Source organism: Labrus mixtus, chromosome 13 (assembly GCF_963584025.1).
Source record: "Labrus mixtus chromosome 13, fLabMix1.1, whole genome shotgun sequence".
Lineage (NCBI taxonomy): Eukaryota > Metazoa > Chordata > Actinopteri > Labriformes > Labridae > Labrus > Labrus mixtus.
Genome location: NC_083624.1, coordinates 17,081,110 through 17,102,483, shown reverse-complemented (window position 1 = coordinate 17,102,483; position 21,374 = coordinate 17,081,110). Strand labels below are relative to the sequence as shown.

General features: G+C 40.8%; 1 protein-coding gene across 4 annotated transcripts in view; it reads right to left on the bottom strand.

The window, feature by feature from the left end:
* The window catches only part of LOC132987123 (collagen alpha-3(VI) chain-like), a 112,945-nt gene that overhangs the window by 81,945 nt on the left and 9,626 nt on the right, over positions 1-21,374 (bottom strand). For 2 of the 4 annotated variants that reach the window (XM_061053976.1, XM_061053977.1), the window contains exons 2-7: positions 20,707-20,821; positions 19,567-20,199; positions 17,081-17,677; positions 15,047-15,640; positions 13,321-13,947; positions 12,646-13,239 (exon numbers count right to left, since the gene is read on the bottom strand). In XM_061053976.1, coding sequence (XP_060909959.1) covers positions 12,646-13,239; positions 13,321-13,947; positions 15,047-15,640; positions 17,081-17,677; positions 19,567-20,199; positions 20,707-20,791 — 3,130 coding nt within the window. In that variant the 5' untranslated portion in view covers positions 20,792-20,821. The remainder of the gene's footprint in view (positions 1-12,645; positions 13,240-13,320; positions 13,948-15,046; positions 15,641-17,080; positions 17,678-19,566; positions 20,200-20,706; positions 20,822-21,374) is intronic. The other 2 variants (XM_061053978.1, XM_061053979.1) reach the window with 2 other exon arrangements.

Sequence of the window (21,374 nt, the reverse complement as noted above, 5' to 3'; positions counted from 1 at the left end):
TGAGAAAAGACAGGAAAACATCAGGTGAATTTTTTTGCCGAATCTACGCTGCTGGACTAATCATCAAGTGGTGCTATTTTTATTTGATTTCTCTTTTTTTGTTTTTGAATCACTTAACGCTGGCTAATTTAATGTAAGCAATGGGAGAAAACTTCCCCCTCATTTTGAAATACAGCTACACAAATGTCACACTTATTTTCCTTGCCTCAGTGTAGGTCAAACAAATCATGTGTCTATCAGGCCTGTAAGGGGCCATGCTTGTTAACATACCAGGAACAGTTGGTGATTCTGGGGAGACCTCGATAACCACAGCCTCCACGGAGGACTGAAGTTGTTGTTGGACATTGGGAAGGTCAGTGAATTCAGACACAGTTAGTGCATAGCTGGGGTCGTGGGATATCTTCTGCAGTTCTTTGCTATCAGCACTCCTGGTTCCAATTGCAAAGGTCAAGACACCCAGCTCTTTGAGAGCAGAGGCTGGTGCATCAACACTGTCAAAAGACCTTCCACCACTTATCAAAACTAGGACCTGTGGGACTCCTTCCTGGAGCCTGCTTCCAGCAGAGGCCGTGAAGACATTATCCCTCAAGTACTGGAGAGCTGCTCCAGTGTTGAGGGGTCTTCCACCTTTGTGCCTCAATCCTCTGACAGTGTCAAGAATGTCGCCTTTTGTGGTGTACGTGTTCAGATAGAATTGGGCAGCTGGATCTTTGCTGTACTGAACCACTGAGACACGGTCTTTGTTGTCATCCACACTGAGTGTCTCTACAACTCTTTGGACAAAGTCTCTCACAGCTGGGAAGCCAGTTCTAGTACCATCAGATCCATCCAACAAGAACACAATATCTTTTCCTGCTGGCTGTCTCTCCACTAGGGAACAAAAAATGTCAGACATGTTCAGGTTCATGTGTCAAATGTTTTCCATGTGAAAGTCAGATGACCAAAGCTAACCTGGAATTTAGCAATTTACTCTGTATAATCTGGAACAAATGTATTCTCAGAGTGCTGCTGGCTTACCTCAGATACAATAAATACACTGTCATACTGTTCAATTTGCATCCTACCATGACCTTGGAAAATAAAAATCTGTCACTTTCTTACCAGTTTTTGTTGGTGTGATGGGCGTGGCCCTGGTTAGTACTGTGTTCATTACAGAGGAGAGCTGTTCCTGGGCACTGGGGAGGTCAGTGAAATCAGACACTGATAGAGCGTAACTAGGCTCATATGATATCTTCTGCAGCTCCCTACTGTCAGAGTTCCTTGTGCCAATGCCTATCACATAGACACCCTGCTGTTTGAGAGCAGAGGCTGGGGTATCTACATTGTCAAAAGACCTTCCACCATTTAGCAGGACCAACATTTGTGGAACACCTTGCAGGCGCCTGCTCCCGGAGGAGTTTGTAAAGGCGTTGTCCCTGACGTATTGGAGGGCTGCCCCGGTGTTGAGGGGTCTGCCTCCTCTATGTCTCAGCCCTCTGACTGTATCCAAAATATCCTGTCTTGTGGTGTATGTGTTCAGATAGAAATGGATCTCTGCATCTCTGCTGTATTGGACCACAGAGACACGGTCATTGTCAGGTCCTACATTCAATTTCTCCACCACTCTCTTAACAAACTCAAGCATGGCAGGGAAGCCATTCCTTGTGCCATCAGAACCATCCAGAAGGAAAACGATATCCTTTTTAGCAGTATCGACTGAGAAAAGACAGGAAAACATCAGGTGAATTTTTTTGCCGAATCTACGCTGCTGGGCTAATCATCAAGTGGTGCTATTTTTATTTGATTTCTCTTTTTTTGTTTTTGAATCACTTAACGCTGGCTAATTTAATGTAAGCAATGGGAGAAAACTTCCCCCTCATTTTGAAATACAGCTACACAAATGTCACACTTATTTTCCTTGCCTCAGTGTAGGTCAAACAAATCATGTGTCTATCAGGCCTGTAAGGGGCCATGCTTGTTAACATACCAGGAACAGTTGGTGATTCTGGGGAGACCTCGATAACCACAGCCTCCACGGAGGACTGAAGTTGTTGTTGGACATTGGGAAGGTCAGTGAATTCAGACACAGTTAGTGCATAGCTGGGGTCGTGGGATATCTTCTGCAGTTCTTTGCTATCAGCACTCCTGGTTCCAATTGCAAAGGTCAAGACACCCAGCTCTTTGAGAGCAGAGGCTGGTGCATCAACACTGTCAAAAGACCTTCCACCACTTATCAAAACTAGGACCTGTGGGACTCCTTCCTGGAGCCTGCTTCCAGCAGAGGCCGTGAAGACATTATCCCTCAAGTACTGGAGAGCTGCTCCAGTGTTGAGGGGTCTTCCACCTTTGTGCCTCAATCCTCTGACAGTGTCAAGAATGTCGCCTTTTGTGGTGTACGTGTTCAGATAGAATTGGGCAGCTGGATCTTTGCTGTACTGAACCACTGAGACACGGTCTTTGTTGTCATCCACACTGAGTGTCTCTACAACTCTTTGGACAAAGTCTCTCACAGCTGGGAAGCCAGTTCTAGTACCATCAGATCCATCCAACAAGAACACAATATCTTTTCCTGCTGGCTGTCTCTCCACTAGGGAACAAAAAATGTCAGACATGTTCAGGTTCATGTGTCAAATGTTTTCCATGTGAAAGTCAGATGACAAATGCTAACCTGGAATTTAGCAATGTACTCTGTATAAACTGGAACAAATGTATTCTCAGAGTGCTGCTGGCTTACCTCAGATACAATAAATACACTGTCATACTGTTCAATTTGCGTCCTACCATGACCTTGGAAAATAAAAATCTGTCACTTTCTTACCAGTTTTTGTTGGTGTGATAGGCGTGGCCCTGGTTAGCACTGTGTTCATTACAGAGGAGAGCTGTTCCTGGGCACTGGGGAGGTCAGTGAAATCAGACACCGATAGAGCGTAACTAGGGTCATATGATATCTTCTGCAGCTCCCTACTGTCAGAGTTCCTTGTGCCAATGCCTATCACATAGACACCCTGCTGTTTGAGAGCAGAGGCTGGGGTATCTACATTGTCAAAAGACCTTCCACCATTTAGCAGGACCAACATTTGTGGAACACCTTGCAGGCGCCTGCTCCCGGAGGAGTTTGTAAAGGCGTTGTCCCTGACGTATTGGAGGGCTGCCCCGGTGTTGAGGGGTCTGCCTCCTCTATGTCTCAGCCCTCTGACTGTATCCAAAATATCCTGTCTTGTGGTGTATGTGTTCAGATAGAAATGGATCTCTGCATCTCTGCTGTATTGGACCACAGAGACACGGTCATTGTCAGGTCCTACATTCAATTTCTCCACCACTCTCTTAACAAACTCAAGCATGGCAGGGAAGCCATTCCTTGTGCCATCAGAACCATCCAGAAGGAAAACGATATCCTTTTTAGCAGTATCGACTGAGAAAAGACAGGAAAACATCAGGTGAATTTTTTTGCCGAATCTACGCTGCTGGACTAATCATCAAGTGGTGCTATTTTTATTTGATTTCTCTTTTTTTGTTTTTGAATCACTTAACGCTGGCTAATTTAATGTAAGCAATGGGAGAAAACTTCCCCCTCATTTTGAAATACAGCTACACAAATGTCACACTTATTTTCCTTGCCTCAGTGTAGGTCAAACAAATCATGTGTCTTTCAGGCCTGTAAGGGGCCATGCTTGTTAACATACCAGGAACAGTTGATGATTCTGGGGAGACCTCGATAACCACAGCCTCCACGGAGGACTGAAGTTGTTGTTGGACATTGGGAAGGTCAGTGAATTCAGACACAGTTAGTGCATAGCTGGGGTCGTGGGATATCTTCTGCAGTTCTTTGCTATCAGCACTCCTGGTTCCAATTGCAAAGGTCAAGACACCCAGCTCTTTGAGAGCAGAGGCTGGTGCATCAACACTGTCAAAAGACCTTCCACCACTTATCAAAACTAGGACCTGTGGCACTCCTTCCTGGAGCCTGCTTCCAGCAGAGGCCGTGAAGACATTATCCCTCAAGTACTGGAGAGCTGCTCCAGTGTTGAGGGGTCTTCCACCTTTGTGCCTCAATCCTCTGACAGTGTCAAGAATGTCACCTTTTGTGGTGTACGTGTTCAGATAGAATTGGGCAGCTGGATCTTTGCTGTACTGAACCACTGAGACACGGTCTTTGTTGTCATCCACACTGAGTGTCTCTACAACTCTTTGGACAAAGTCTCTCACAGCTGGGAAGCCAGTTCTAGTACCATCAGATCCATCCAACAAGAACACAATATCTTTTCCTGCTGGCTGTCTGTCCACTAGGGAACAAAAAATGTCAGACATGTTCAGGTTCATGTGTCAAATGTTTTCCATGTGAAAGTCAGATGACAAAAGCTAACCAGGAATTTAGCAATGTACTCTGTATAAACTGGAACAAATGTATTCTCAGAGTGCTGCTGGCTTACCTCAGATACAATAAATACACTGTCATACTGTTCAATTTGCATCCTACCATGACCTTGGAAAATACAAATCTGTCACTTTCTTACCAGTTTTTGTTGGTGTGATGGGCGTGGCCCTGGTTAGCACTGTGTTCATTACAGAGGAGAGCTGTTCCTGGGCACTGGGGAGGTCAGTGAAATCAGACACTGATAGAGCGTAACTAGGGTCATATGATATCTTCTGCAGCTCCCTACTGTCAGAGTTCCTTGTGCCAATGCCTATCACATAGACACCCTGCTGTTTGAGAGCAGAGGCTGGGGTATCTACATTGTCAAAAGACCTTCCACCATTTAGCAGGACCAACATTTGTGGAACACCTTGCAGGCGCCTGCTCCCGGAGGAGTTTGTAAAGGCGTTGTCCCTGATGTATTGGAGGGCTGCCCCAGTGTTGAGGGGTCTGCCTCCTCTATGTCTCAGCCCTCTGACTTTATCCAAAATATCCTGTCTTGTGGTGTATGTGTTCAGATAGAAATGGATCTCTGCATCTCTGCTGTATTGGACCACAGAGACACGGTCATTGTCAGGTCCTACATTCAATTTCTCCACCACTCTCTTAACAAAATCAAGCATGGCAGGGAAGCCATTCCTTGTGCCATCAGAACCATCCAGAAGGAACACAATATCCTTTTTGGCAGTGTCGACTGAGAAAAGACAGGAAGACATCAAATATAAATTTCCTTAATTCAAGATTTTGGGCTTAAAAACAACAACAACCTCTTCCCACAACCACCTAGTTAAATGCATAAGTGAATCGGAACAGATGTCACACTTAATTTTGTTTCTGCACTGTTGGTCAATCAGGTCAGGCTTGTTGGACTAACAAATGTGTTTCATTTGAACATAAAAGTGCCTGACCCTTTGGTATGGTCAATGGCCAAACTAGTATTTGTCTCTTTAGTATTGACTAACCTTTAACTTTATACATCTTTTTAAAGCAAGTTGATTTTGCATTCAACTATGAGCTCAGAATGTAACTCCAAACCAAAAAATCTGATCTGTCATTAGGTTTTTTTTAATTAAAATTGTCCTCTATGATTTGTTCCATATATTTCAAATTTTAGCAAGTTCAGAAACGGATTATGTATAACTATAAGACATGAAATCTTGTCAATTTCCTTTTGGTCTGAATTTTTCATTCCAATGGCTCATTTTGGGATAATCTTTTTTTTTTTCAACCGAAGTATCAGGAAAGTATTCTTCCATTCATCTTACTTATCTGCGACCTTTCCAAGTTTTGAGAGGATTTCCACCCTTGTGTGGGGGCCCTCTGGACACCTTTAAGCACTTGTTCCTTTCTCATGAATACATTTAAAAATGGTTTATTTTTCATGTAATCGTCATTCTTACCTTCTTTGGTTTCATCAACCCCCATTTGAGTAAGATGACTCAGCAAACTGTTTTGAATACCAGGGAGATTAACAAAGTCAGGGACTGAGTATGCATAATTTGGGTCAGAGGATATCATTTGCATCTCAGCTGGATTCGACATCCTAGACCAAATTGCAAAAGTGACAACTCCTGCAGCCTTGAGCATCCTCACTGGCCCTCGTGGGGAATCTCTAGATCTTCCTCCAGCCAAAATGATAAGTATCTGCTGGGCCCCTTCATGACGTCTACCTCCAGCCGTTGAGTCAAAAACTTTGTCCTTCACAAACTGTAGGGCTGCCCCTATATATTGAGGTCTTCCACCTTTTTGTTTTTGATTTAATATCTGCTTTATTACATCCTCTTTTGTGTCGTAAGTGTTCAGGTGAAAATTGAGTTCAGCATTGTTGCTATACTGTACAAGAGCAACTTTGTCTTTTTCTTGGTCCATGTCAAAGTTCACAACCATATTTGCAACAAATTCTCGTATAGCAGGGAACCGATTCCTGACATCATCAGATCCATCAATGAGAAAAACGATATCCCTTTTACCACTTGAGCCTGAACCTAGAAAAGTCAAACATAATATGACGTGTTGGTTTACAAGTCAAAGGAACTCTGATGACAGATTATTAAAAGGTTTGAATGCAGGGTAAAACTGTTCTAGGATACTCTTTTACACTCACCTACACTGCTGGCAGTGCTTTTGTAAAGTGCAATGGATGAGAGCAACTTTTCTCTCACAAGAGGAAATTCAGACATCTCCTTTACAAAGTACATTGCTCCAGGACTTTGTGCTAGTTGTTCCATCTCCAACCTATCTGCATTATTCACTCCAATACTGAAAAGGCCAATTCCAGCATTTTTAAGTGTATCCACTGGACCAAAGGCATCATCATTGGACTTTCTCCCACTTAAGAGAATCAGAATCTGTGGGACACCCTGTTGTGCTCTGCTTCCAGATGAAGCAGTAAACACATTGTTCTTCATATAATCCAGGGCTACACCAGTGTTCACGACAGAGCCTCCTTTCAGTTTAACATTGCTCAAATGACTCAAGACATCGTCTTTTTGTGAGTATGTGGTCAGGAGAAACTCACTAGCAGGCTCTGCGCTGTATTGTATCAAAGCAACTTGTACATTGTTTGGCCCAAATTTTAGTTGCTGGACAAAGTCTCTTACAAAATCCAAACTTTGTCTTTCACTTGCTTGCATATTATCAGATCCATCTAGGAGAAAAGCAATGTCTGCTTTCTGGAGATCTAACTCGGCTTTTGTGGAAGTGTCTGAAAGTGATACAAACATTTTAGAGAACCAACACATTTACTATAAAAAGAAACATGGGATATAGTAATCATGAACATAGGGAAAATATCTATAGAATGAAATATAAATTGTTTTACTAAATCTCACCAGTAGTTGGAAATTTCGGCATTTCTTGAGCACCCCTCAGAGTGGCCTCAACAGATGAGGGTACATTTTGCAGATTGTTGAAGTTCATGACGTGAAAATTGTGTGATGGTGTGAAAGAAATGGTCTGCATTTCCAACGTATCAGAATTCTGTGTTCCGATAGTAAAAGTCTTGATTCCATTTTCTTTTAGTGACTGTGCTGGTCCTCTGACATCATCCCCTGATCTTCCACCACTGAACACATACAGATATTGAGGGACTGATTCTGGACCTCTGCCTCCAACAGAAGCCGCAAAGACATTGTCCCTGACAAACTCAAGTGCTTTGCCCATATTCAGGGGTCTCCCCAATTTATGTCTCATTGTTCTGATGGAATTTAGAACATCGCCCTTGGATGAGTAGGAATTCAAGTAGAAATTGGTAGTGGCATCACGGCTGTATTGAACTACAGCGACTTGGTCTCTGTTCTCACCAAGATTTAAGCTTTCAACAACTTTTATGACAAAGCCCCGTATCTCTTCAAAGCCATTCCGTGAGTCATATGATCCATCAATAAGAAATACTACATCATGTCTCTTCTCATCTGTAACAAACACAAATCATTTACAGCAATGTAAATTTGATTTGTCTTTGGGTAACAAACAGTTAGTGTGAGAGTCTTGAAATAAATCCCTGCTTCACACCACTTAATCTCAATTTAGGCTAAAAGTTAAAATAGTGAAATCTTACCCTTTGCAGCAGCGGTTTGCTCTTCATGGTGGGATGCCCCTCTTAACAACGACATCACATCCTGTTTAACAGTAGGGAGCTCCTCATAATCAGTAATAGAGAGTGCATAATTGGGCTCATGAGATATTGTCTGCAGCTCAAGGGTGTCAGCATCACTTGTTCCAATGACAATTGGAATGACACCACTCTCCTTGAGTACTTTGACTGGAGCTCTTATGTCATCTCCAGCTCTTCCACCACTCAGTAATATTAGTATCTGTGGTGCTCCCTCAAGGAGTCTACTTCCTGAGTCGGTAGTAAATACATAGTCCTTCACATATTCAAGAGCTGCTCCAATGTTGTGAGGAAAGCCTCCTTTGGGAATGAGGCTTCTTACTGCATCAAGGACATCATCCTCTGTTGTGTAACGTCTCAAGTTAAAACTGATCTCTGCCGTATCACTGTACTGGACCACAGCCACATGATCTTTGTTTGCATCAATGTTTAGGTCCTCCACTATTCTCTGCACAAAATCTCTTATATCTTGGAACTTTTGTTGAGAATCATCAGAACCATCAATCAAAAAAACAACATCTCTTCCATTGGGATCTGTAATAATTCAGGCATTCAGACAATGTGATGTTAAAATTTGTGATGAAATGTGTTTTCGTCCTGCAAATGTTAAGTTTCCCTTGGTGCAAAACTTGCATTGCTTTATTGGTAGATAATTTTTGCCATAGCAATCCACATCACTAGAACAGCAATGCAGTCTTGTTTGTTTGAAATCTTTGTGCTTCAAGAACAGAGTAAGGAAGACCTAAAACACCTATCCTGACATAAATGCAAAGCTAGGTTTGCTAATATGGGTTTTTGTTATTAGTGAAATAGTTCAACAATGGTGGAAAAACTAAGATTATTAGAAAAATTGTACTATGAGGCTGGTGTAAAGAGTAATGTATAACTTCAGGTCTATGTCATTCTGATAATGCATGAAGCTGTTCAATCAGCATACAACATGAAGGAATTACCATCTTACCATATAATGCTTGGTTGATAGCAGTCGTTTCACCCGTCTTGTAAGCAGTAAATATTTGTTGTTCAATATCTGATAGATCACTGGAGTCTGCTGCAAAAAATGCAAGACTAGGGTCCTGAGAAATAGACTGCATCTCTAGGGTATCTGCATTCCTTGTTCCCACCACAAATACCATCACACCAATTCCTTTTAAGTCTTCAACAGCATTTCTGACATCATCACTGGACCGTCCACCAGTTAAAAGAACCAAAATCTGAGGGACACCCTGTTGGTGTCTACTTCCAGAAGAGGCTGTGAAAACATTATCCTTGACATACTGGAGGGCTGCACCAGTATTAAGGGGTCTGCCTCCTTTGTGCCTTAGACTTTGCACATTGTCAGCGACATCCTGTTGTGTGTTGTATGTGTTCAGAAAAAATGCAACTGAGGGTTCTTTAGTGTACTGCACCACTGAAACACGATCTTTGTTCTCATCCACATTGAGTTTCTCCACCATGCTCTCAACAAATCCAAGAATTGCCTCAAAGTCGTTTTGCATGTCATCAGATGAATCGAGTAAAAATACAATGTCATGTGGAATTAATTCAGTTTGATCTGGGGAAACTTAGACAAAAACAAGGATGATGCATAGTCAGGATTAACATCAGGCATTTAGATAGATAGACAGATAGATAGATAGATAGATAGATAGATAGATAGATGGCCTTACCAAGAGCATTCTGTAGTTTGAGTCTTGGCTGTTGTCGAGGTACTCTTTTCACATATGACACAAGTTGTTGATGAATACTCCCAACATCATCAAACCGAAGCACAGAGAAAGCATAAGAAGGGTTATGTGCAATCATTTGTTGCTCTAGTATGTCTGCATTTCTTGTTCCCACACAGAAGGGAACAACTCTTTCCTGTTTTAGAGCTGCAGCAGCATTTGCAACATCATCTTGTGATCTTCCTCCACTTAACAGAATTAGTATCTGAGGGACACCTTCTTGATTGCGACTCCCAGAGGAACCAGCAAAAGCATTGCTCCTCACATAGTCGAGTGCTGCCCCAGTGTTGAGGGGTCTGCCCCCTTTATGGTTTATCTGCTGGAGAGCAGCAAGAACATCTCGCTTTTCTGTGTAGGTGTTCAAACTGAAATGTGTCTGTTGGTCACTGCTGTATTGGACAAGAGAAACACGGTCTTTGTTCTCACCAACACTTAGAGTGTCTACCACTCTTTGGACAAAACTTTTCATTGCCGGGAACTCATTTTGTGTGTCATCCGAACCGTCCAATAGGAAAACTATGTCTCTTTGAGGAGACTCTAATTCAACTAGAAAGGAATAGGAAAACCTGTTTAAGAATCAGACATACAGTATAGTACATGAGCTGAAATATTTCATTGTAAAATCCTGACACATTTGGTTTAGAAATGCAGCAGTATTCAAGATGTTAATTGAAAGAATATTTAGGAAGACTTGAAGAACAGATGATTGAGAAACGTAAAAGTAAATATAAAACAGGGAGCGTTTTCCTCTTTCAAGGATGAAAGATTAAGAGAGCTGAAGGTCAACTAGTTTCCTACATTAAATACGCAGTCAATGATTTTGATATCATTGGCTCAAGAAAGAGCTTGATAAAAGAGTAAAATGACTTTTACTGAAGTGAGACTGTCATGAGAAGACTCTTCAGGCTATAAAGAATGAAAGCCAAACAAGGAACACTGTCTGGAGCCAGTGAAGACCGTTTGAGAAATATGAAACTGATCACCTCAGGTTCATCATAAGATGATGCAGTTTCATCACAATTCAAACTATGGAAGATCGAATGAACTAAACCGTAAGCAAGGATTCAGCTGAATTTCAAGTATCGATAAATGACACGTCTTACCTACAAGAGTTGGCGGCTCAATTTGTATTTCTGCCTGGACAAATGCAGCTAACTCTGGCTGAATTGACAAAAGTTCCCCAAAGACAGGCAGGTTGAAAAGAAATCTTGGGGAGAAGGCCATTTTTTGAAGCTCCTTCTGATCTGAGTTTTTCATGCCGATAGCAAAAGACAGCACACCGAGTTCTTTTAAATTTAACGCAGCTCCCGAGACATCATCACTGGATTTTCCACCGGTCAATAAAAACAGAATCTGAGGGACTCCCTCCATGTGTCTACTCCCCGATGAAGCTGTGAAAACATTGTCTCGCACATATTTCAGGGCAGCCCCAGTGTTCCGAGATCTTCCACTTTTATGGCGCAGACTTCGTACAGCATAGATAATCGCCTTTTTGGATCTGTGTGAATTTAAGTTGAAGTAAACGTTGGTATCGTCACTATACTGTACAACTGCCACTCGAACTTTATCTTCATCAATGTCCAGCTCATCTGCCATTCTTCTGATGAACTCCCGCACAGCTGGAAGTCCATTCCTTGATTCATTCGACCCATCAAAGAGAAACACTATGTCCCTCTTATAGCTTCCTGTTTCAATAAGGTGATATATAGATAGAGAGAGAATTTACTAACTGAGTGTTCAAGACATCAATACACTCATGCCTGTTTCTCCACATGAGCAAGTTATAATCTTGGAGGAATAAAACCGAGCAAAAAAGAGAAAAAGAGCAATTGCTCTAAATGTTGTTGCAAGCAGAAATGGTAAAGAACCTCTTTTTATCAAAAAGATGTTCCAAAAAAATATGTTCATCATCTTCAACATTGTATTTGAGATTTTGGAAAGCGGCATAGAGTAGGGATAAAGTATTAGAAGAGTTAAGATACAGAGAACAGAGGGGTTTTAGATAAAAGATTTCATAGGAAACAGAATCATCAATGTCATGCAACAAAAACCTGGCAAAAAATGTCACTGTTTACCAAGATACCATGAATCGTTTGATGCTAGGAATGCATTTGAAATATTCTTGATAGGAAAGAGAAAATAATTGATTCGTGAGACAAATAATGATTGAATGTACTTGTTGAATTCTTACCTACTAAATCAGAGATTCCAGTCAGAGATTCTTCAGTGCCTTTGTTTATGTTCAGTGTAGTTAAAACTTGTGATTGGATTGAGGGCAAATCAGAGTAATCAGTGACCATGAATGTGAAATCAGGTTTGAAGGCAATCTTTTCCAACTCTGAAAGATTTGCTTCCCCAACTCCGACAACCACCGGCACAATTTCATGCTCTTTGAGTGCCAATGCTGGGCTCATTACATTATCAGTGGCTGGTTTAGCACTTAGAAGAATTAAGATCTGGGGCACTCCTTCTAGTCTTCTACTGCCGGTGGAGGAGGTGAAGACACTGTGCCTCACAAACTGGAGAGCTTGTCCAGTATTAAGGCGCCTCCCACCTTTGTGCCTTAAGTTATCAATGGCTTTTAAAACATCAGTGTTTGATTTGTGTGAATTGAGATCAAAGTAGACTTCAGGGTTATCAGCAAACTGAACCACAGAAACTCTGTCTTGGCTCTCACTGACAGAGAGGCTCTCCACTATGCTTTTAACAAAGAGTTTCATCACAGGGAATCCATCTCTTGTGTTATCAGAGCCATCCAGCAGGAACACAATATCTCTTTTTACACCATTGCTTTGTACTAAGACACAACAAATAAGACACTGTTATTCCAAGAAAGAGCCACCATCATTAACAGAAGTGTTGTTTTTCTTGCAGCATGTTTAAGACATCAATAACAAAAGAGATTCTCTTACCGACTCGTAGGACTTCGGTTAGCTGTTCCTTTGGAAGGCTCACATAGCTGTTCAGTCTTTGTGGTACGGTGCTGAGTTCACTGAATTCCTTCACATTGAAGGCAAAGGAAGGGTTGTGTGAAATGTCCTGAATCTGCCTTGGGTCTGCATCCTTGACTCCAACACCAAACGGTATGACTCCCCCTGTCTTCAATTCACCAGCAGGATCCTTCACATTATCCCTGGACCTGCCTCCAGCCAAAATGATCAGGAACTGAGGAACACTCTGGGAAGCCCGGCTGCCATAACTTTCAGACAAGATAGTGTCTTTCATGAATTTTAGAGCAGCTCCTGTGTTTAGACTGCGTCCACCAGCCGGTTGCATTCCGTTTACAGCTCTTATCACTTCATCTTTGGTCTTGTAACTGTTGAGGTAGAAGCTTGGAGTTGCTCTCTCACTGTGTTGAACCACTGAGACTCGCACCTTGTCCATCCCAATATCAAGTGGTTCAATTACTTTAATAATAAAATCCTTGATGTAGGCAAAATCTGCTCGAACATTATCTGTGCCATCAATGAGGAAGGCAACATCCCTTTCAGCGCCAGTGACAATATCTGAAGGAAACAAAACATGAATTAATGGCAAACTTTGAAACGTTCATTTTAATCATAGAAAAATAATCTTTCAAAACGTACCATCTCCCCCAGGGAATGTTGATGTTGTCACATCTGTATCTCCAACCACTGTTATTAACTTTGGCATGATTTGTTCAGCCATAGCTGGTAAATTTGAGAATGTCCGATCATGGTAGGCCAAATCTGGAACGAAGGCAACTGTTCTCAGTAGATCAGCATCTGCTTGACCAGAGCTGACTGTGAAGGTCAAAACCCCAGCCAATGCCAACTTATCAGCTACAGATTTGACTTCATCCTGGGCGGGACCAGCTGTGATAAGAACTAACACCTGCTGAACTCTCTGCCTCCTGCGTGACCCGGTTGATGGCTGGAACATGTTGGTAAGGGCATAATCTAAGGCAGCTCCTGTATTTAACACTGAGCCTCCAGTGAGCCTGAGTTGGGATAATTTATCCACGACTTCTTGTCTGTTGCCGTAGCTGTTCAGATAAAATTCAATTCTTGGACTTTCGGCAAACTGCAGGAGACCAATCTGGACCCTGTCTGGACGTACATCCAGCTGGTTGACCACGTTGATGATGAAGTCTCTCACATAAGGAAAGTTACTACCGATGTAGTTTGAGCCATCCACAAGGAAGACGATGTCCCGGACCACTTTTTGAGTTTGCACAGTTGTTATCTCCACCACTAATGCAAAGAAAACAACAACAACAACAAAATTATCCTCTGTTAATATTTACACTTTCCAATACTATAATAATGAGACATACAAAGTTAAAGGATGTCCATTGAAACAAATGTGTGTAATTGTTAAAATCTTTATGGTTTTGGTAACCAGATCCTTACTGCAAACTGCAAACTGTCATCTTAAGTAATTTGCTACAACAAATATACAGTATGTACAAGAACGCTGCTATTGGTGTGACGTTACTGGTAGAAACATGGTGAGAATAAAAACTATGACTCAGTTTTACATCCAAGTTTAACACCCAGGAAAGGTGTTAACATTTAGCCAAGCAATAAAACAAGTTGGTGTAAGCTTGAGATGCTGTACTACTTTCAGCAAGCCTGTTGGGACTGAATAAAAACACTGGAACTGCAACACACCAGTGAATGTATCCAACCTACCCTCTACATTGTGATGCTGTGGTAGCCCTCAAGTAATTTAACCACTGATTAAAAGAAGTATATGAATACATTATTCAAGACTTTATAATTGTATTTTCTTGTCCACAACAAGGAAGATTATTTTTTGAGGCTGGTGATGCCATGATCACTGGAAAGTCTGTGAATGTCACCTTTTAATTGCAGTTTGAGCACCACATACTTGCTAAAGATGTTAATAATTATCATGCTTACAGTGTGCATCTTAAATTGCTTGAGATTGTAATTTGGAAAGAGGTTCCTTTGCATATGAAGGAGCTATCTTGTGCCAAATGTATGCATGTAAACCACCAGATTGAATCTGAGCATTGAGGGGCATCATCCTTTATGAGTGCTTTTAGAAGTACATTTTCTGATTTATCCATTTTGTGCAAGTTTAGCAGCCACATATTAAAAGTAAGTGTTTTTTAACTATCATTTAAGTATTTTTATTCCCTTTTTGTTGTTTTGGCATCTTAGAAACTTTTAAACTTACAGATCAAACTGAACTTTCCTGGATATATTCATCATTTCACATATTTCATTGGACATTTTACTACCAGAATGTATTAAATCCATTGAATGATCAAAATGATCAGTCTATTCATTCACATCGACTCTTCAAATGTATTTAAAGTATTACCTGGCTCAGTGGGTACTTCAGTCACCACCACTCCAGCTAGGGTTGTGAGGGCATCAATAATTGCTCCTGGGCTGCGCTGCAGTGCACGGAAGTCTCTCAGCATAAACACAATGCTGTCAGAAAAGGCAATCTTATTCAGCTCCTGCTCATCAGCTGCCCTGGAGCCTGCAGCTATTGTCAGTATGCCCATTCTCTTAAGGGCATTAGCTGGTTCATCGACACTGTCACTGGACTTTTTACTGGTCATCAACAGTAAAAGCTGTGGCACACCCTGTTGTATACGACTGCCCTTGTCAGCTCGCAGCATGTTCGTCCGAACAAAGTCCAATGCTGCTCCCATCTTAACAGTCTGTCCAGGTCTAGGTTTGATGTTTGGCAAAGCCCCAATTAATGACTCTTTGGTGCTATGGGAGTTGAGATCCATCTCCAGTCGAGGGACATTGCTGAATTGTGCCACACCCACTTGAACTCCATCGGGACCAATTGGCATGTTGTCGACAAACCGTCTGATGAACTCACGCACAGAGATGATGACTGTTGAACCCATTGTACTGTCGATGAGGAAAATTATGTCTCTTTTTCCGACAGCCAATACTGAAGAGAAAAGAAAAAAAAAAACCTTCAGAAAAAAACTAACAAATACAAAATGTCATGACAATAAATCGTTGTAGAATCTAGTAAAGCCAATCAGAGATAGTTTAAGACTTGTGATTAAACTAAGATTAACTGATTAGAAAAAGAAAGATTTCTGGTGTGATGCCCCAATAGGGTCATCAGATAACGCTTTCATTGCATTGTTGTCATTGTGATTGTTTGGAGGTGTGTCTCTAACCTGTGATCTCATTGCAGCTCACTACTTAGAGTAGCTTGAAGTTACTTAAGCTCCTGCAGTCTCACACACTCACTGCTCTGACCTTCTCCACAGGCATACTGCATTTCATTTGAGAATGTTAGACACACTACTGACTTTACTGACTTCCACACCTCATACTGTAAATTAATTTGGTCTAATTGGAGTTAATAAAGAGTTTATCTAATTTGGTCTAATCTGGTTGAATAAAGAATTATTGAAACTTTAACTTGGTGTTGTCTCTCCTTTTTGTTGTGACTTCCTTAGTCTTGACACTGGTCATAACAAGCACTCAAGATTTCAAGAACCACTGCTTTAAATTGCATCAATTAAGTTTAGAATATCTATAGTATTGCTATTATTTATCATAAGATTTCTAATAAAATTACATTGCACATTAGAAACTACCCTGGGAGCTTCATTACAATGTACGGTCTTTATGGTGGTCTTAATTATGCTACTGTATGTTGAATGAAACGAAACTGAAATAAATCCAAATAATGCCAAATGGTCAGTGGCCTAATGATTCACACTATAAAGCATCTTTTGCACTCTGTTGTTTTGTTTTGCTTATGTTGTCAAGAAATGAATTCTCCAAATGAAGTAATCATTACCAGACTTAATAGACACAAAATATAAAGCTGTTTTTCGTCTTTTAAAAAAATTCCATGATGTAAATACATTTGCACATATGGCCAAAACTATGTGTGACAATGTATCAATTGTACATAAATAACTAGACATGTTTGTTATGTCTTTAAAAATAGTTAATTTTTGAGTAAAAAAGCAAAAACTTAAAATGATATGATCATAACTTTGAATTTCCCTCGGGATCAATAAAGTATCTATCTATCTATCTATCTATCTATCTATCTATCTATCTATCTATCTAACTAAAACAGCTGCTATCAGGAAGTGATGAAAAACTGACGTCAATACATTTACATTTTTGTGTGTTATATAATACAAGACCAAGATGAAGAAGATTTGAGTATTTACCTTTAAGGAATTTTTACGGATCTATACATTTTTAGAGCAGAACACAAGAGCCAGTCTATTTCCTGTGTATTTACCACCTGTGTTAAAAGCCTATGTCTTAGCATAACTTACCTGCAGATTTTATCACATTCATTGTAAGCACACAGCTAAAATGCCACACCAACATTTGTGGAAAAGTTACATACCTTCTGTGAACTCAGTCTGAACTACAATGGTGCGCTGGACCACCCCGTTAATGTAAGTGTTCAGCAGGTCACCCACACTTGTCATTTCTCTGAAATCAGGGGCCGATAGGACAAAACTTTTATCTGTTGAAACAGCCTCCAAATCTTCAGTGGCAGAGTCACCAATCGCCAAGCTGAGTGTGAAAACGCCCGCCCTCTTAAGGGCCCGGTCACCGGCACCAGTATCATCAGTGGCCGGCCCAGCACTGATAATCAACAGTATCTGCGGCACACCATCCTCTGCCCTGCCCCCTGCTGTTGAGCTCAAAAGGCTTGCAGCCACTTCTTCCAAGGCAGCCCCCAGGTTAGACTCATCACCCCCTGAGTAGGTGAGGCCCTTCACAGCGTCCAGGAGTGATGATTTTCTCTCATAGCTATTTAGATAGAACTTTATCACTGGATCGGTGTTGTACAAGGCCAAGGCTACCCGAACAGTGTCCCTGCCCACATCAAGGCCCTCAATGATTTGCACAACAAAATCACGCACAAAGGGGAAGTTTGCTGCTCCAACGTTCTCTGATCCGTCAATTAAGAGAACTAGGTCAGCTGAATCTTGTGCTTTAAGGAGAGAGAGAGAGAAAATAAACAAAATGGAACTTGTGAAAGCGTTAACACTGTGAGAAAGAGACTGAGAAAACTTGTGCTAGCAAACACTGCATGAGTCAGGTGACATTCAAAGTGAACAAATGAATAACAACATTACAAAACACATCATACTGCATGTAGGCTGAACCAGGGAGGGTTCCAATAGTGAGCGAACTGATGAATCTTTTCTATAGTTGTGCTATACTGTATCACCCATCAGACAAGATTAAGCTTGATCCTGATGTTAAAAGTATTACTTGAATGAAACCTAAGCAATGATGGAAGAATCATTCAGCTAAATGTTCATGCCTTGTAAATTTAGGTCATGACAAAACTATGGCAAAATGAAAATCATAAAGGACTTAAAGTTATTTTCAGTGTTGCAATTTTTTTTTTGATTTTTTTGTTAAAATAAAAAATGAATTATAACAAATTATACTGATAGATAAACAGTACGTTTATTCTTTCTGAAGGAAACTGATTTTTTTTTAAGTGTAGGAACTAAGAGGATAATTATAATTGATCACATTTAGTTACAAATTGATTCTGTAACAATTATTAGTAAGTATTAAATTGATTTATGAGTATACAAAAGTACAGAAACATCCAAACTTGGCAGGATGCATTTTGAATATTGAGAATAACATTTACTCAGTGAAATTAAAAGCTATCATGAGGACAAACTGTGACAACTACTGCAAGTCAAAAGTACAAAACTTTTTTGAAGAAGTTCTGAACTGAAGCTGTTTTACCAATATACCTTTAAAAAACTGGTCTAATTAATTTGTGGGATATGACTCTGAAAATAACTCCACTGAGTTCAGCCTTCCCATGCAGACTCTTGTTATGGACCTCAGATCAAGTGACCAGTCATGAACCTGAGGGCTATCCTTGGTGCCTACGCGTTAACAGTACTTCAGAATATCTTACATGTGATGTAATGCCAAGTGATTTGCCAGATTTTAATTCAAATCATATTAATTTTGCACTCTTTATACTTGTAGTTTAATGTTCTATGAAGTTTTACAGTTACCATAATTCCTTGACATCCACACATGTATGAAATATTCTCAAAGTACTATTTTCTGCAGGTCAAAGATGAGTCCAAACAGGTTCATCACTGTTTCAAATACATTATATTGCACATGTTTAACACAAATAGACATTGTGACTGATAAAGACATACATTCAAAAGGCAAGACACATAAGCAGTGGTGCACGGTTAGCTATTGTTAAAGGCTTTTTGTTTTGGCTTTGAGATGTTTTAAAGGGCATCCCAGAAACCATGATCTTTTCCATCGATTTCTAAAGATATGTGGTTGATCTGAGTGGTGATTGCACTTCTTGATTTTATATTGCAACTGTTTCTAAATGTAATCTCATAGCTGTGCCTAATTCTAACAAGTGTTATCTGTAATGGGGTCTTCAGTAGTGACTGAGGATGTTACTGTATGCCAACTATGAACTCAAATCCCTGCCAAATAAAATAAAACAAATGCTACAGCTGAAGTATCTTTCTTTTCAATCCATTCTCCATGTTTTTGTTCTTGCTTCCCACAAGCATATATCTTTTTTTGCTTTATTTCAACTAATTATGACTAACACCCTGATCTTTATCATAATATGAGGTGGAAAAATAACATGCAGATCTTGTTGTGACTTTATAAGCATTAGGGGGATATTAAATGTGGTAAGACAAAACAAGTGGTGTTAATTTTTGCAGGTGGGTAGTGAAAGGTTATTGTGGTTAACAGTACTTGATTGTGTTAATTATAAAATCAAGTTACAACCACAGAAGCAGCAGCTTCTCACTGCACATGTAGACTATTAGTATGGTAGTGAAACTGGTCCCATTTCATTACCTGTCCCTTCTCCAGCCACAGGGGCCTCATTTGCCACAGGAGCCCCCCCTGACCGGGTCACTGCACCACAAAGCCCCACTACTAAATCTTGGATTATATCACGCAACCTCAGGAAAGTGTCTACATTGAGAACATGAGTTTCATGGGGTTGGCTAGCCATCTCCCTGAGCTCAAAGTCCACTGCATCCTGAACTCCGACTGCAAACACCTCCACGTCTGCCAGCCGCAGCACCTGAGCCGGCTCAGCCACGTCATCCTGGGAGCGACCGTCTGTCAAAACCACCACCACCTGGGCCACTCCGTCAACAGCGCGGCTGCCCGAGGCAGTGGTCAAGTGTGTACGGATAAGGAAATCCAAGCCCAGGCCGGTCCGTGTTCCCCCACCACGGTACGACATAGTCTTGATGTGTGCCAGGACTCCCTGTGCTGTGGGGTAGCTGTTCAGCTGGAACTCGGTTTCAGGCCTGTTACTGTACTGCACAAGGGCGAATTTAAACCTGTCCCCTCCAGCTTGGTGTAGTGCTTTTGTCAAATTGTAAAGAAAATGTCGGACATGCTCAAAGTTCTCCTCTCCAATACTCCAGGATGAATCCACTAGAAAGTATATATCAGCTGCCAACCCTTGGGCACAGTCTTCAGAGGAATGCGTTTGGAGGATAGAAGTGAAGACCAGTGAAAAGATGCTTGGTGTTTGGTTCCACAGTAATGTTTCAGTGCCAAATACTAACACCATTGCACAACTGACTTGTTTAGGAAAGTTTGATAGCATATTTCTGCGTTGTTTATCAGAGGCATCTGACTGAACTTGAACTCATAAGGACCCTATTCTATTATTTGGACCAACGTAGGGATACATAGCTTGTGTTTGGATTTTAAAATATATTTACATTCATTTTAAATAGCAAATATACCAACAGTGTTTCTTTGTGTTTAGTTTTTGCAATTACTTTTAAAAATTCAAATTCCCTCATATTCCTTCCTCACATTCTATATGAGCAGGTGTTAGTATATCTTATTTTAATGGAGATTCAAAAATGAAAAGTTTTTCTCCTCTAGGTTGAAAAAACATTAAAAACAGCAACATCTGCATAATTGGAACGCCGTGCTGACGGAAGCTGAGGTTAACTTGGTTCGACTTACCTTCCTGAGCCTGGAGGTTGGGGAGGAATCCTACAAAGAGGACACCCAGGAGGGCACATAATGGTAACAACCGTGGCCTCCTCATCTTCAATCACCAGCACAGCAAAGGGGGAACCTGTAAAACAAGAAACAATGTGACATAATTATGCACCAGCGAACACATGAAGGAGCCCAATCCTGTTATCAAGACCTTCCCATTACAAGCCCATTTAAATCACAACTTGGCAAATGTGCCAGATTGGACTTTTGCCAAATGCGTTATCATGCTGTAAGAATCCTTTTAGTGTAAATTTTGAATACTGCTCTGAAATGTATTTTTCAGTGTATTTTTTAAGTGTTTTTAAAGTCAGATGACATGAGGTATTTTCTCATATGCACTACTAAAAAATAAAAATTCCTAGAAAATATCAGGCATGCTGCCCCCAAATGCTTTGTGACTTGCTTGTTCACACCCTTGTTCCCTGTCAAAGAAGAGGGGGAGGGTCTTAGGAGGCAAGACATGGCAAAGAAGGAAAGATGTGGAAATGGCGGATGAAGCAACAGAGTCAACAATTTTAACCTTTATGCCAATGCTACATGTAGTTCAACATATTCAAAGTATCCACAAAAGAGTGGAGAAAAACATGCTGGTGAACAGAACACATACTGAAGCAGTTTAATTTCGTCCA